Source organism: Neofelis nebulosa, chromosome 15 (assembly GCF_028018385.1).
Source record: "Neofelis nebulosa isolate mNeoNeb1 chromosome 15, mNeoNeb1.pri, whole genome shotgun sequence".
Taxonomy (NCBI): domain Eukaryota; kingdom Metazoa; phylum Chordata; class Mammalia; order Carnivora; family Felidae; genus Neofelis; species Neofelis nebulosa.
Window position 1 is genome coordinate 63,818,018 of NC_080796.1, and position 15,550 is coordinate 63,833,567.

The following is a 15,550-nucleotide window of genomic DNA, read 5'->3' on the forward strand; positions in this document are numbered from 1 at the left end:
AGAATTGAAAAGGACATAAGGAAGAAATTAAAAGCGTATAAACTGATCAAACTTAAAGTTAACAGACCAACTGGACTGGATCAAGTGTGGCTGATGGGAGTTCTTGTTAAAAAAAAAAAAAAAAGAAAGAAAGCATACACGTAATGCATTAAGCAGTGTTGTTAATTAGAAGCTGAAGGATGAGAATACTGCTCAACTATAGGGGTAAAAAGCAAATTAACTTTTTTCTAGATTTTTATAAGGAAGTACCTTTCCACATGCGTATTGCAATTCCTCTAGCTACATCCAATAAAATAACTCTGCCAAAATCATCCGTTACTGCTGCCAGCGTGTTACATGGAGACAGACATATACTTTCACCATGGCGTCTAGAATCTGGAAGTCCAAATCTGATATTTAAAAGAAAATAAAAAGCTCAAATCAAATTCCAATCTAGAAAAAGTTAACAGAATAATGAAATGTGTAAATAAAATAGGCAAAATCTGCTTTTAGGTAAAGAAATATAAACTTTGCACGGATTCATGGTGAATTTATTAACTAATCGTACCAGACATTTTGCAACACAAAATGCATAAGAAGTTCCTTCCATTATAAAATAAAAACAGGTAAGTTTTATTTCATAGATTTTCCACCTAAGTATCCATAATCTTATATTTTTTGAGAATATCAAGTATAACTATCTTTTCTTGATAAAGTGTTATATCAGAGGAAACAGTACCCTCATGACCAATTTTAGAATACTACGCTTCTATACTAGCATATTTCATCTGTCCTAAGTTCATTTTTTTTTAATATTTATTTTGAGAGAGAGCATACAAACATTCAAGCAGGGAAGGGGGAGGGGGACAGGGAGAGGGAGAGAGGGGGGAGAGAGAGAGAGAGGTGGGGGAGGGAGAGGGAGAGGGAGAGGGAGAGGGAGAGGGAGAGGGAGAGGGAGAGGGAGAGGGAGAGGGAGAGAGAGAGGGAGGGAGGGAGGGAGGGAGAGGGAGAGGGAGAGAGAGAGGGAGGGAGGGAGGGAGGGAGGGAGAGGGAGAGGGAGAGGGAGAGGGAGAGAGAGAGAGAGAGAGAGAGAGAGAGAGAGAGAGAGAGAGAGAATCCCAAGCAGGTCTCAATCTGTCAGCATAGAGCCCCATGAGGGGCTTGAACTCACGAACCGTGAGATCATGACCTGGGCTAAAATCAAGAGCTGGATGCTTAACCGACTGAGCCATCCAGGTGCCCCTTAAGTTTGTATTTCTAACCTCTACTTTCTGCTAGATATCATAACCTACTGGCACCAACAAATCTGCCTGAAGAACTCTCCCTCTTCTAAATAACTATATTTTTATTATTATTATTTTTTTAATGTTTATTTTTGAGGAGAGAGAAACAGAGCACAAACAGGTGAGGGGCAGAGAGAGAGGGAGACACAGAATCGGAAGCAGGCTCCAGGCTCTGAGCTGTCAGCACCAAGCCCAATGCAGGGTTCGAACTCACAAGCTGTGAGGTCATGATCTGAGCTGAAGTCAGATGCTCAACCACCTAAGCCACTCAGGTGCCCCTAAATAATTACCTTTAAACTGTTCTTGGTCTATAACCAATCTTACTAGAACTGCAAGATAAAAGTAAAGAGGTACTACAAAAGGACCAAGTGCACTCACTTTGAGAAAAGCCCCTGAGACAAAGTGTCTAAATTCTGTTACATCTGTGTGCAGGCAGAGGGCAGCTTGGCTTACTTCTTGATTCTTAAGTGAATTTAGAAAATGTGAGGTGTTACAGTATTTTAAAATAATATGAAACAACCTTAGAGGATAATCTTCAATAAATTTTAATAACAGTTCGTTATATCTCTTTAGTTAAAGAATATCTACAAGGGGGGGTGAATTCTGTTTCCCTTCATGGTAGTATTTTATATTAGGTAACACAAACGATTTAAAAAAAAATCAAGCAAAAATCATGCCCTCTCCCTGCACAATCTGACAAATACACTATCCTACAGCACCAGTGAAGTCAACAAAAAAGCACAAGCCTGCATTCCTCAGAGTGCCTGAATGCACAGACTCCTCGTTTTTGTTTTTTTTTAAAGAAGTTACTAAGCACTTTTTAAGTTTACACAGTTGATTGACAAACTAAACTTTCTTTAAAAAACTGTAACCGCTATCTGGGACGCCTGGGTGGCTCAGATGGTTGAGCATCTGACTCTTGATTTCAACTCAGGTCATGATCTCACAGTTTGTGGGATCGAGCCCCATGTTAAGCTCCACACTGCCGGCACAGACGCGCTGCTCTCTCTCTCTCTCTCTCTGTCCCTCCCCCATGCAGCCATGCTCTCTCTCTCTCTCTCTCTCAAATAAATAAATAAACCTAACAAAAAACTCAACAGCTATCACAGAACTAATTTTCCTAAAACTTAAGCTAAGGTTCTAGGTGTTTGCAAGAAAGCACACTCCACAAACACACACTGAGCGCCTACTGTATGACAGGGAGACAGCTGTGGACAAAACACACGACAATCACCTTCCTCGTGGAGTTTATATTCCGACAGAAAAAGTCTCACATTAATGACTTTCAGAAGCTCCACAAACTCATGAGATCAACAAATCAACCAAACTCATAGAAAGACCATCGTGGCGCCTGGGCGGCTCAGTCGGTTAAACACCCGACTTCGGCTCAGGCGACGATCTCATGGTTTGTGAGTTCGAGGTCCGCATCGGGCTCTGTGCTGACAGCTCGGAGCCTGGAGCCTGCTTCGGATTCTGTGTCTCCCTCTCCCTCTGCCCCTGCTCTGCTCATGCTCTCTCCCTTTCTCTCTCAAAAATAAATAAAACAAAAAAAAAATTTTTTTAAAGGCCATACATTTCACGGTACATTTTCACAAACACCACAATGGGAGACGAGCACGGCCAACTTGCCTTACAGCTAACGGGGCAGCGGGCTCCACCTTCGGCTTCTGCTTCGGCACCACCTCTTCCTCGTGCTTACTTTTCCAACCGAGCCAACCACTGACCGGAAAGAGAATTTAGAATAAAACCAGGGCTTCCAACATTCTAATGTGCAGATTATCAAAACAGATGTGAAAACCAAGCGAGATACAAATTAGATCATCTTGCAGTCAAGCGTTCCGTAATTACCTGGCAGCGTTAAATAAAGCCGAAGTGAGCTTACTTGCAACAGCCAGGGCAACATGAGATAATAATGGTTGCGTGCTTCCCTGAAAAACAAGACATTTGAAAGAGAACAGGGAATAGCTGACAACCAAAATATACTTTCTAAACAAGGCTTACTTTTAAAGATTTTGAAAGGCTGTAAAGCCTGGACCATCAAAAATAGCATCTTTCAGAGAGTACAATAAACATGATTTTAGGAAGTAGGAATATAATCAGAAGTTTTAACTCTACAGTTTAAAAGTAAAATCACCAGCAGTCCATTTTATCTTCAGGATTAGCCTCCTTAAACTGTAATTTAATTTAAAAAGTTTAACTAGGACGTTAACTTGGCATTATTCTAGCAAGGCTGTGGATCTCCTGCCTACCCACAACTGGCTCCCGTCCCTCTTTTTTTTTTTTTTTTAATGTATATTTTTATTAAAGTAAAAAAATAGTTTGGACAATTCTAAGAAGGCTGTTTTATAAGCGAGAAATAAGAGCCATCAAGTCCAGCACCTAACTTTCCCCTATTTTTAGGAACCAATTTTCACCCCTTCTATCCGCCACAGCGGGTAACTTTACAATTCCTGATTTACTGCAGTCTCTGGTGGGCTAGAAGTAACCCTGAGACGCTGATTAGTGCACCAGTGTTTAAAGACAAATCAACCGTTCAGGAAGTTGGGGGAGCTGAAATGGAGAAATGTGTTGGTTTTACGCTGACTTTAGTACCTTTTCAGTTCACCTAAAGAATCTAGAAGGAAGTCAGTGGGGACTAATTTTAGCTTAAATTGAAAACTTAGAAACGTAAACTGCCTAATATTTCTGAGGCTAACTTACAATATCCAATTTGCAGACAAGGTGAAAAACCGAGAGAGGCCTTACCCGTGATCGGTGACAAAACCCTTACCTCTAAAGCATAGAAGAAGCCAGTGAATGGATTGGACCCGACAGTGATGTACTGAGACATGGCAGGTGGGCTGTTTTTAATTGCTGCATTAAATCCACCTACATTGGAAGCAGTCTTCATTTGGTCAAACGGGGACAGAGTCATAATACCTAATGATGAAACAAGAGCAACAACACGTGAGCTAAATGCACTGAAATGACACTGTCACTTCAGGTCATTACATTTTCGATTCCATTCAAAGATGCAAACTGCTTACTTTTATATAACAGATAAAAGTCATTTTTAAATGACTGTAAAACCAATGTCATAAAATATTAAAAGTGTCACCTGTTTCTCTAAGCCATAACATACTACAAAATTTCAATATTAACTTTTTGACACATACAAATTCAGACAGTACAAAAGGTATCCAGTCTGCCCAGATCTCCAGGCATCAGTCAGTTCCTAGAGGCAACAAGTGAAACCGTGTCTTACGCCGCCTTCAGGAGATGTTGTACAACAGATGACAGCACACCAAGTAAAAGGATGTGTGTCTTACTCGTTTATTTCATAAAACATCAAAGAGACGTGCCACGTTCTTCTCAGTCACCCAGAACATTCCACGACGGCCATACCATAACTGATTTGACCTCTGATGGATATTTAGGTTGTTTCCCATCTTTGCCGCTACCAATAACGCTGTGATAAAGATCTCTGATATGTCTTCGGACACCTATGTACGTCTATCAGTACGGAAAATTCTTACAGACAGAAATTCTCAAAGGGGATCACATTTTTAAACATTTTATTACATACTGTTACACTGCATTCCATAGAGGTGGTGTTAATTTACACGGCCACCAAAAAGATGAGAGCATCTGTGCTCTGTATCCTACCCCTCCCAACACAGCAAAAAACAAAACACTTTCAAACCTTTACTCTGTGGTCCAGAAATCCCCAACCTTTTCGAAGGAAGAGTTAACTTTTTGTTTCCCCAAGGCTCTAAGAGTCAAAGCAGACAGACTGCTGACACCCACATGCTTGTCTGGAGTAGCAAAGGAAAAACCAAGGCCATGTAAATTCACCTGGGGGCAGGGAGAGAGAGATGGGAGCAGCAGGTGGTGGAGGAAGCTGAGAGATCCAGGAAGTCAAGATGTGCTGCTAAGATTCAACCTATGTGGACTCAGGCACACATGCGGTACCTGGGTATTCACATGGTCCGTGAAGATACTCAGCTGGAAAGTTCTAAACTCAAATACACTGTAGATTGGAACAGGAGTTACCCTAATTTTCACATACAGGTATTGCCTCGACTTGACCTGCAAATGGTCAAAAAACACGATGTTCCTGAAGAAGAGTCCTGGGAAAGGAAATACTTTTAGGGAGAGCCTGAGCAGGCCATTTGCTGGACTGAGGGATTGAAGTGATCAAATAATTGTCAAAGCTGGACTATTCTGAAAGAGCAGAACACCTGTCCCACCTTCATGAATAAATTCATGATTCAATATACAAAATGTTTTTACTATGTGATAAAAATCTGCATAACTTTGGCCTGACACTACCAGAATGAAATCAAAGGGTGGACTGTGTGACATATAAATTGAAATTTAAGTTTTGGTTTTTAAAAAAAAATTTTTTTTTAACGTTTAGTTATTTTTGAGACAGAGAGAGACAGAGCATGAACGGGGGAGGGGCAGAGAGAGAGGGAGACGCAGAATCGGAAGCAGGCTCCAGGCTGCGAGCCATCAGCCCAGAGCCCGACGCGGGGCTCGAACTCACGGACCGCGAGATGGTGACCTGAGCTGAAGTCGTACGCTTAACTGACTGAGCCACCCAGGTGCCCCTGAAATTTAAGTTTTAAAATAACCTCTCTCGGGGCGCACGGGTGGCTCAGTCAGTTAAGTGTCCGACTCTTGATTTCAGCTCAGATCATGATCCCCATGTCGTGGGATGGAGCCCCATGCTGGGCTCTGCACTGGCAGCGAGAAGCCTGCTTGAGATTCCCTCTCCCTCTCTCGGCCCCTACACTAAATGCACCTGCTCTCTCTCCCCCAAAATAAATTTTAAAAAAATTTTTAAATAACTTCTCCCTATACTCCAATAGGCACTCCTCTCCCACAGCCTACGAATCGCTGACTGCACCCCTGAGGTCTTAGTGTGCTGTCCTGCTCTCTGTACTGCGGCAAAGTGGTGAAATCGAGAGACCCGTGGTCTGTTGAGTCACCAATCTGAGCGTTATTTTTCATTGATTTAAGGTAAATGAAGATACAGCTTATTGGCAGCCCTTCTTCTCCCCATATCCTTTCAATATATAAACATTTCAATTTCTTATTAAATATACACTGCTTTCATTATTAGGAATGAGGTGAATATTGCTGCTGAGACAAGCTGCCTACTATAAGTGTATTTCCTTAGATGTGAATTTTTTGTGTCTTTCCTGAACATCTTATCTGAGGCCTTGCCACACTTTGAAACTTAGTATAAATATTAATATAATTAAAAAAATAAATAAATAAATATTAATATAATTTATATTATAAAAATTACAATTTACAGTTAAAATACATATTAAAATCTATTTATGTAAATATAATACTATTTTGAAATATAATTTATGATTAAATGTTAACCCACTATTATTTTAAATATTATTATTAAAATATAAATATTAATTTAACTCTTAATATAAATTTCCATAAAGTCAAACTCGGATAATTTTCTAGGTCTGTTACAGTGGCTAAAGAAGACCTCTTTAACAAAATAATATCTGGGCAGAGACCTAAATGAGGTGAGAGAGCGAGCGAGCCATGGCCAGCTGGGTAGAATTTTCCAGGCAGAAGGAGCCACAATCACAAATGCTCTCAAGCAGGAGGCTGCCTGGTGTATCTGAGGAACAACTAGGAGATGTGGTCAAACACACGGGGCGGGGGCGGGGGCGGGGGCGGGGGCGGGGGCGGGGGGGGGGGGGGGGGGGTGAGGTACTAAAGAAGATAAGGTAAAAGACAAAAGACACACCATAAACCAGGCAATGTCAGGCCTTGTATGCCACTCTAAGGCCTTTGGATTTTATTAGGAATAAGACAGGAAGCCACTATAAAAATAACATTTTGCACAGAAGAGTGACAAAAACATGACTTACATTTCAAAAGGCTATTAGCTGCTAACTGGCAAACAGATTTTAGAGAGGGAAGAAAGGAAGCAGAAAGGCCAGTTAGAATGGTTTTTTCCTCAATCATTCAGGCAAGAGATGATGGTGGCTTAGACCACGGTGCTCACAATGATGGAGATGAGCGGTGGTCAGAAAGGGTCTGCTGTGCAGGAAGAGGCGGGGGTGGGGAGGGGGTAGTTGCTGGATGAAAAACCTGAGAGGAGGGGTCAAGGATGACTCAGAATCTTCGGGTGTGAGCAACAGAAGAGATGATAAGAAAAAAGGAGAAACAAGTTTGGGGGAGGAAATAAAAAATTCCGATTTGGATATGTGAAGTTTGGATACCCTGGTGGAAAATGAATTTTATAGGAATGAATTTTAAGGAAGAGGTCAAGACTGAACATAAAAAATGGAGATGCTGTGATCCAGTTTCTTGGCTCTTGTGTTTCTAATTTCTGAAAATAGAGGTGGAAAAGTTTCTTCCTCAACCTACCCCAATCTGGCTTTCCTCCTCACTGCTCCACCTAAAGTGCTCACATCAGACTCAAGGAAGAGCTCTACGTTGCCAAATCTGATGGACCTTTTCCCTTCCTGCATTCTATGAAGCATCCCACAGCCAACCACCCCCTCTCAAATTTGTGTCAATAACTTGGACTTCTTCCCTAAACTTCAGATGCGTATCTAGCTGCCTACTTGCCACCTCCATTTGAATGTGTAATTGTGTCAGAAGCTAACCTGTAAGAAACGTAACTCTTGATCTGTCCACCTCAAACCTCTTCCTTCTCCATATTTCTCATTTCAGTAAACAGATCATCCACTCAACTTGCTCAAATAAAAAAAAATCAGATATCCCTGAGTCCTTCCTTTCTCTCATTTCTCAAATCCACCCCTTACCAGTTACAAAAATATCTCAATCTGTCCACCCTCTCCAGCTCCACGGCTTCCTCCCCAGGCAAGGCCGCCATTCTCCCTTATTGCAACAAACTCCTTACTGGTCTCCCTGCTTTTACTTTTTATTTCACAAGCCTCTAAGCAGCAGTCAGGATAATTTTAAATGCCCCATAGCTAGACACCATCAGTGACATCCCCTGTATTTAGAGAGAATCCAACCTCCTTACCCTATGTGATCTGTCCCCAGTCTCCATCTCCAACCCTACCTTGTCCTGTTCCCCCCCCCCCCCTTTTTTTAATACAAAGAGAGAAAGAATGAGAACGTTAAGCAGGTTCCATGCCCGGCACAGAGCCCAACAGAGTCCATATGGGGCTCGATCGCACAACCACGAGATTACGACCTGCGTCAAAATCAAGAGTCAGATGCTTAACAGAATGAGCCACCCAGGCGCCCCTCCCCTTACTCTTTACAGTCGACTCACAGGGACCTCCTTCCCATTTCTCAGGACTTTGAGGCCCCACAGGCCTATCTCTTTGCTGCCTCCTCTGCCTGGAATGCTCTTCCTACACCCCTTCACATAGCTGGCTGCTCTTCCCCCCCGATGTCCCGTCTGAACGTCACTTCTCTGGAGAGCCTTATCTTCACCAGTCTACCTGAAGTGGCCTCTTCCTTTCACTCTCCATCATAACCCTCTGCTTATTTTCCTCATGATGCAGGCTAACATTGTGATATGACCATATTTATTCATTTGGCTTAACTGTCCATCGTGTATCTCCCTATCACAGAATGTAAGCGTCATCAGGACGGGGTTCCGTCGGCCTTCTATTTCTAGCTCCAATATTAGCACCTAGGACATACCAGGTGTTCACTTATTTGTTGGATGAATTCATCAGAACTTCAACATAAAGATGTACATGCAAAATAAAGTCCGTTGTACCTTTTTTGTTCTCCCATCATTTTGTAGGCTGGGAGATAAATGAATAGAATAATATTTTCTATCCAATCATTTTTCCTAGCCCGTTTCAATGTTCCAAAGTTCAATTAACAGAACAGGGAAGCCACCCTGAACCGAACTCAACACTTTGGAATTTTGCAGCATGTTTATGTTATTAGCAAAACAGTAAAGACACACTGAACGTCTACAAGAAAGTGCTTCATTGCAGAGTACTCCTCATGAGAAGGACGCAGCAACAAGCCACGGGATGCGTGTGTCAGGGATCTTCTGTCTGACCCTGCAGACTCACGCTCCTGCCTTCTCTCCCCGCCCACTCCCAGGGCACAGTGTGTGTAGATTAGGCTGACATCCGCCTGGCTTCAAACAACGGAAGCCTCATCAGGACATCAAAGACGAAAAGGAAAGTGAAGTCAGGACACCTACTTCCCTGTGACACGTGAAAAAAAAAGCCATCCTGCTCGTAAGATGCTGATTCTACTCACTACCTCCAAGTTCTGGAACTGTCCAGGCCCTCGCCCCCTGTGGCCTAGCAGTGGCGAACAGCTGGGCTGCTACGAGGCCCCGAGATGCTGTACCATCCCTGGTGGTTCTCCTGCACCACATCTTTCCAAATGGTTCCTCTGTAAATAAAACACGTTTCAGCTGTCCTATTTCAGGGGTGCCATCTGTTTTCTATCAGGACCCCGATAAAATGTGTATTTAGCAAAATTGATTGAAAGGCTCTTTACAGTATGTTGATTAGAAAAGGGCTGTAATATGGTTGGTATGATGTAATCCTATTTATGAAAACCTATTTCTATCACCATATACATATTACACATGCTTTTCACACACAAGTCTGTACGGATGTTTACCAAAATGCCAATGGTGAGTATCTCTGGATGGTATAGGGTTTAAGGGGATATTTTTTCTTTTCCTCTTTATATACTTATATACTATTTGAATTTAACAAGCATATAACATGTTGGTAAACAGAAAACAATACACATTTTTTAAATAGTATTTTCTCCTCCACTCCATTTCTACTACCTTAATTCAGAAACTCATTACTTCTTACCAAGAAGTATCCTTCCTGCACCTAGTTTCTAGTCTTGACCCCCACATTACAGTCACCAAAAACTACCAAAGCGATTCTTCTAACAGGCTAAGTGATAATACCATTGTTTCGCTCAGAATTCTCCAGTGGCTCTCAGTGTTGCTGGGAGAAGACCTAAATTCCTCCGCATAGCACACTAGGCTCTTCAAAATCTGACTCCTATTTACATGTCTGCCTGCCAGTTCTCCTTGTACCCATTATTTTTACAGCACGCGGTGCACTTCCCCCCTCACGCCTAGCACACGTTGGCTAGGATGCCGCCTCTGTGCTGCTGCTTCTGATCAAGTCCCACTCATTCTTCCAATTTCACACTGAAGTCCGCCACTGCTCCCTACCTCCCTCAGCGCCAGGGGTTCTCCTCCGCCTCCCGCCCCAGCTGGTGCACTTGGGGACTGCAGCTGTTTCCACATGGTTCTTCCAGCTAGCCTCACGCTTCCCTGATGAGACCAAGCCTTCTCACCTCTGCCTTTTTCGTCTGTGTTCCCAGTGCCTAACACAGTGAGTCTTCAATTATGCTCGCAAGGAGAAATCTGCTTTTACCTATACTCTGCTGGTCTAAAGGTTACATTTTTAGAAGACTGAGCTATATGGTGATTATATGAATTAAACTTGTCTGCAAAAAAAAAAAAAAAAAAAAAAAAAATGAAGTCAAATAGTGAAAGACCTAAAGCTGAACAATACTGCTGCTGAAGATGTAATTATTAAAACTGCTATCGCTTCTTAAACTTATAAACCTACAATGATCCGTAAGTCTGGAGTAACTTCCAAATGTCTCACTAAAGACAATGCATTTCCTTTCGCCTAAGAATAAATGGACATTTCTAATAAATGAGATACATCAATTCAAAAGCAAAAGAAGTAAATTCCATAAGAATTTGAATGAGTAAGGCTTACCAATACTAGCATGATCAATAATAGTGTCGATATCTTGTAGACCCCATTTTTTATAAGCTAACGGTGGTGGCTGTATGTTCTCATTGCCTGATGCCGCAGCTGTTAAAGACAAAAATTAAACAATCCAAACTTAACTATAATGGATGAAGCGAAGTTTTACAAAAAAAACCTTTAAAAATATAATAACTCGATTACTTTAAAATTTCAATAATAATAATGAGGCAAGGCAACATAAACAAGGCTAAAGTGAACTTTATTCACGCCAAGACAGTATATGTAAAACGCAAACATTAAAAGAGCAAGTTGACCGTCACAAGAGATTTTGGAACATTCATTAATTGGAAGAAGGCTGTTAAAAACTCTAGACTATTACTAAACTTCAAGGCGAATTCAAACTGCAGTTGAAGACAAAGAAACAATCTCTCCCTGCTGAGAAATAGTGGATAAAATCCTGAGAATGGCAACTAGTGCCTTAACTTGGTGAAAAATTAAAACTCAATGACATGCCCGTAAGAGCACACATATAGCAAGGCCTCGAAGACAACAGCCTAGGCCAGTCTTGATAGAAAGATATGTAACCAGCAATAGCATCACAAGAATAAAATGCCTGTATCTGCTCAGTATTTCCACCAAGTGAGCGAGTAATGAACAGAAAAGCAATAGTTACACCTCTTGCCATAGGTTTAGGCACAAGGTCCTATTTATCAGTAAAGTTTCATGCTACATATTAGAATACAGCTGGATTCTGGTTGTTTATTCTGGGAAGTGAAGTACTTTAATAAGGGAAAAACAGATTCCTCTAAGCACTTCAGATTTTGATAGTAAGGCCAAGAAAAGAGAATTCTCCTACATGGCGAAATAAAAAGACACAACAATTTGTCAGAATTCTTTTCAGAGCAGCTTACTTTAGGTGGGCACTTAGTGGCTTTCTTACTTCCTAGGAGACCAATGGCTTTATGGTCTTAAACACAAAAGATAAACAGGAACTCAACAATAATAAAAATTAAATGGCTGACAATACCAATAATCATCTATTTCTAGTTTATTTCACCGGCTGAATTCTTACCTGCAGAAAACTGCCAGTCTCTTTAGGTATATATACTAATGACTATTTTAAATGACCCCAAGATAATGATGCTTATTATGCCTAAATTTAAATAATTTAAAAGATTATGAAAATAGCCATAAAAATTCCATCAAGTTCTGACTGAATAGAAAAGCAGGTACCATTAAAGACGTACATAACCAAAACCTCCTAATTTTACCAATTCATCAACCTGCAAACAAGACAAACTTGGTTTTAGGGCCATTATAAGCCCCACTACCCAAGCCCAGAAGAAAAGGAGGAAGTCTAGCACTGGTGTTTTCCCTGAGTTTAAGGCTTTTCTAAAAGTGGGGTCTTAAAATTGATGGTATGTTTCTTGCTGGCGGCATTTTTGCAGGTACTACTGCATCTATAAACAATGGCATCTTGAATTTGATGGACACAACTCTGCTCTTCATCCTCTTCCCAAGAATGTAAACTGAGCAGTACGAGAAAGAACTCTTGATTATTTGTGCACTTTTCACCCCCAAGTCTGGAAATAATGTAGTTGCCCATATACACATCGTTCAGGCATTTAACTTCTCCATTCAGAAGCTTTCCGGGTTAGCAAAGAGAAGCCAATGTGGACTCCCTGTTGGGCCTTGCCCACGGGTGGGTAGGGCGGGGTGGGGAATAAAATCCCCCCTGCACACAGTGGTATCCTTACCCTCGGTGAGAATGGAAGCAATGCAGAATCACAAGATTCTAGTAACCAGCCCAACAGCTGCTGAAATAGTGAGAACTTGGTTCCTCGGCTAGATGCAATGAAATTTCCCACCCCAATACATAGCGTTGATTACCAGTCCTTGCCTTTATCTTACTGAGCCATCTACTCAACAATGCACTCCCATTTTTACAGTCACAGGGTCTTTGTTGTAAATCTAGTACAGGCGGCCTTTTAATTTAGAGGACATACTTAATTCTCTAAATGGGTTAAATTAAATGAGAAGTTAGAAGTCAGATACGGCATGCCAAAAATTACCTTTTGCTACCTGATTTCGACAAGCACGAAGAGACTGAAAAAGGCTAAATCCATCAATAGTCACAATGGCAGCTGGATATAAGATACTCAACTCTTCATTCTATTAAAGAAATAAGAAAATAATACATCTCACCATTACCAAATAAGCATGTCTACTTTTTGTATTATAGTCGAATGTCAGGATTAATGAAAAATAGAAAATACTATAACTAAGTTAAGTGTCAACCACCCAACACACAAAACACCATCAAGCAGAAGAAAAGTAAAAATAAATGGAAAATTAAATTCAGAATGCCTTTTGGCCAAGGACCTACAATTCTTCTCAAACAAGAGCTTTTGTAAATGATGTATAATGCATTCAGGGTAGGTGGTGAGATTAACCAAAAAATGTACACATTGCATTAAACTGAAATATAGTCATTGTGCAAATACAACAATATATAAAAGAAGAAGAAGGAAAAAAAAGAAACTCACCTGATATCCCAGACGTGTCTCAATACACATCCTTATACGCTTTGGGTGAGGTTATACTATATACAGTATAACATGTTTTTTATTACTCAATATATCAATGATATTTTTCCACTCCAGTAAGTGAGCAAATCATTTTTTATTGTGGCTAAAGCAGTAGGTAGCATATGTATCAAAATTTAGTTAACTAGTTCTTAGTGATAGAAATTTTGTTTGGGAGACCTAGAAACCACTCTCCTGACTGAGGCCCTCCAACAGCTTCCTTCTGCACTCTGGGACACAGCCTGCCTCCTTAACCAGGCCTAGAGGACGGGGCACCTGTCTATCATCTCACCTCTCTCTCCCCTTGCTCCCTGAACAAAGGCCATTATCATCTCAGTGCTTTGAACAGGCCTAGACCTTACCTCCCAGGTCATCACCTGCCTAATTCTTCTGATAAATCAGTTCTCAGCTCAAACGCAATTGCTCAGAGGCTGCTCCTGAGCCCCTAGAGGTCAAGCAGGCACCTCCATTCTCCTGCCTCCTTACCACCTCATCAACATGATTACTTCCTTCCTAGTACCTGTCAGACACGGGAACCATCTTTGTATCTCTAGTTGTTTATTGCTGGTCTCCCTTTGCCATCCCCAGACTATAAGCTCCAGGAAAGGAGGATCTCTGTGTGTCTGCTTTACCAAGGATTCTCAGTGATTAGAACTGGACGGGGCATAAAATAGGCAGTAAATAAATATTTATGAATGAATTAATACATTTTCATTATAAACACCACTGCAATAAAAATTCTTCTGTGTAGATCTTTTCACATTACTTTAGTATAAATTCCTTCAACTGGGTCTGTTGGAGCGTATAGTATTCTCAATATTCATTCATATTATTAAACTGCCCTCAAGAAAGTACCTGTCAATTTACGTTTCCACCAATACATGTGTTTCTCCATACTGTAACCAACAGTTTTGTAAATCTTGATCTTTGTCAATATAAAAGGTGAAAAATTATCCAAATGTAGTTGCTTATAGTTCTTAGATTATTATTTACATTCAAAATGTTATGTGCTTTCCGACAAATCTCCTTTTCAGAACTGCCTTGCCCTCTTTCCTACTGGACCAGTAGACTGTTTCCATTTTTATAAGAGATTTATGGGCCACGAGGGATAGGAGCCAGAGGAAGGGAGCTGGCATGGGTGCTCATATGACAGATGCACAAGGCTAGGCTGTACGGCCCACTGAGCACAACAGCGGGGAAAGAGCCTTGTCACTGCCTTGGAGGAGCAAGTCAGTTATCTCCAAATCCAGACAGTCCTGCTGAAGGAGATACTAATACAAATACCAATGGTCCAAAAGCTACAGAAATTATGCCGGATGACAGAGATCTTTGTGCAGAAGACCCAGAAGGAGTTCCTTTGACATTCAAGAAAGAGATCTTCTCTCTTTGGAATCTTCTCCTACAATGACCTGCTGTCACTTCCACTACACTCATTGACCCCAGAAAACTGAATCAGAGGGAATGTGCTCTGTGATCCGTAATAGATCTGGGAGTACAAGAAGAAGCGAATATGTACTTTTGATATATAAATTGATACATCAGATCCAAAGATGCTTATGTAGAATATAGAGTAACAACAAAGACTTCTCTCTCCGTGTTCAATAAAAATTATTTTTCAACCAATAGATTTTCTTGACTCGCAAACAGCAAGTATTTAAATATTTTTCTACCAACTCTAAAAAATAGTATAGACATAACCCAACTTAAAATGTTCAAAGAACCTTCACCACCTAGAGAATAGAAAAACAGAGAACAGCTCTTGAGAAGTATCTTCAACGAACACAATATCTTCTTAGATTTCCAAGAGCTCCTTCTTTGTTTCCTTCAACGGTTTCATTTTCTTCTACTTTCTTGTGGTGAATATTAGGAAGACTTAAATTTTCAGTCTTCACTTTTATTTTCCTAGGTCCTATACCTGGAAGAATTCATTATCTATGACTTAAACCAACTTCTTCAAATCTAGTCTTTGCGCCTG

At 40.9% G+C, this 15,550-nt stretch overlaps 1 protein-coding gene and 1 non-coding gene across 6 annotated transcripts in view; both read right to left on the reverse strand.

Annotated features, from left to right (window-relative positions):
• RAB3GAP2 (RAB3 GTPase activating non-catalytic protein subunit 2) overlaps window positions 1-15,550 on the reverse strand; it is a 104,244-nt gene that overhangs the window by 46,059 nt on the left and 42,635 nt on the right. For all 5 annotated transcript variants that reach the window (XR_009254011.1, XM_058700592.1, XM_058700591.1 and 2 more), the window contains exons 8-13: window positions 13,063-13,162; window positions 10,997-11,095; window positions 4,033-4,181; window positions 3,111-3,190; window positions 2,892-2,981; window positions 250-389 (exon numbers count right to left, since the gene is read on the reverse strand). Coding sequence is in view for 4 of the 5 variants with exons in the window: in XM_058700592.1 (XP_058556575.1) it covers window positions 250-389; window positions 2,892-2,981; window positions 3,111-3,190; window positions 4,033-4,181; window positions 10,997-11,095; window positions 13,063-13,162 (658 nt within the window). In the remaining variant the exon portion in view is untranslated. The remainder of the gene's footprint in view (window positions 1-249; window positions 390-2,891; window positions 2,982-3,110; window positions 3,191-4,032; window positions 4,182-10,996; window positions 11,096-13,062; window positions 13,163-15,550) is intronic.
• LOC131496667 (small nucleolar RNA SNORA36 family) lies at window positions 9,008-9,139 on the reverse strand. Its single transcript, XR_009254605.1, has one exon. It is a non-coding gene; the product is annotated as a small nucleolar RNA SNORA36 family (small nucleolar RNA).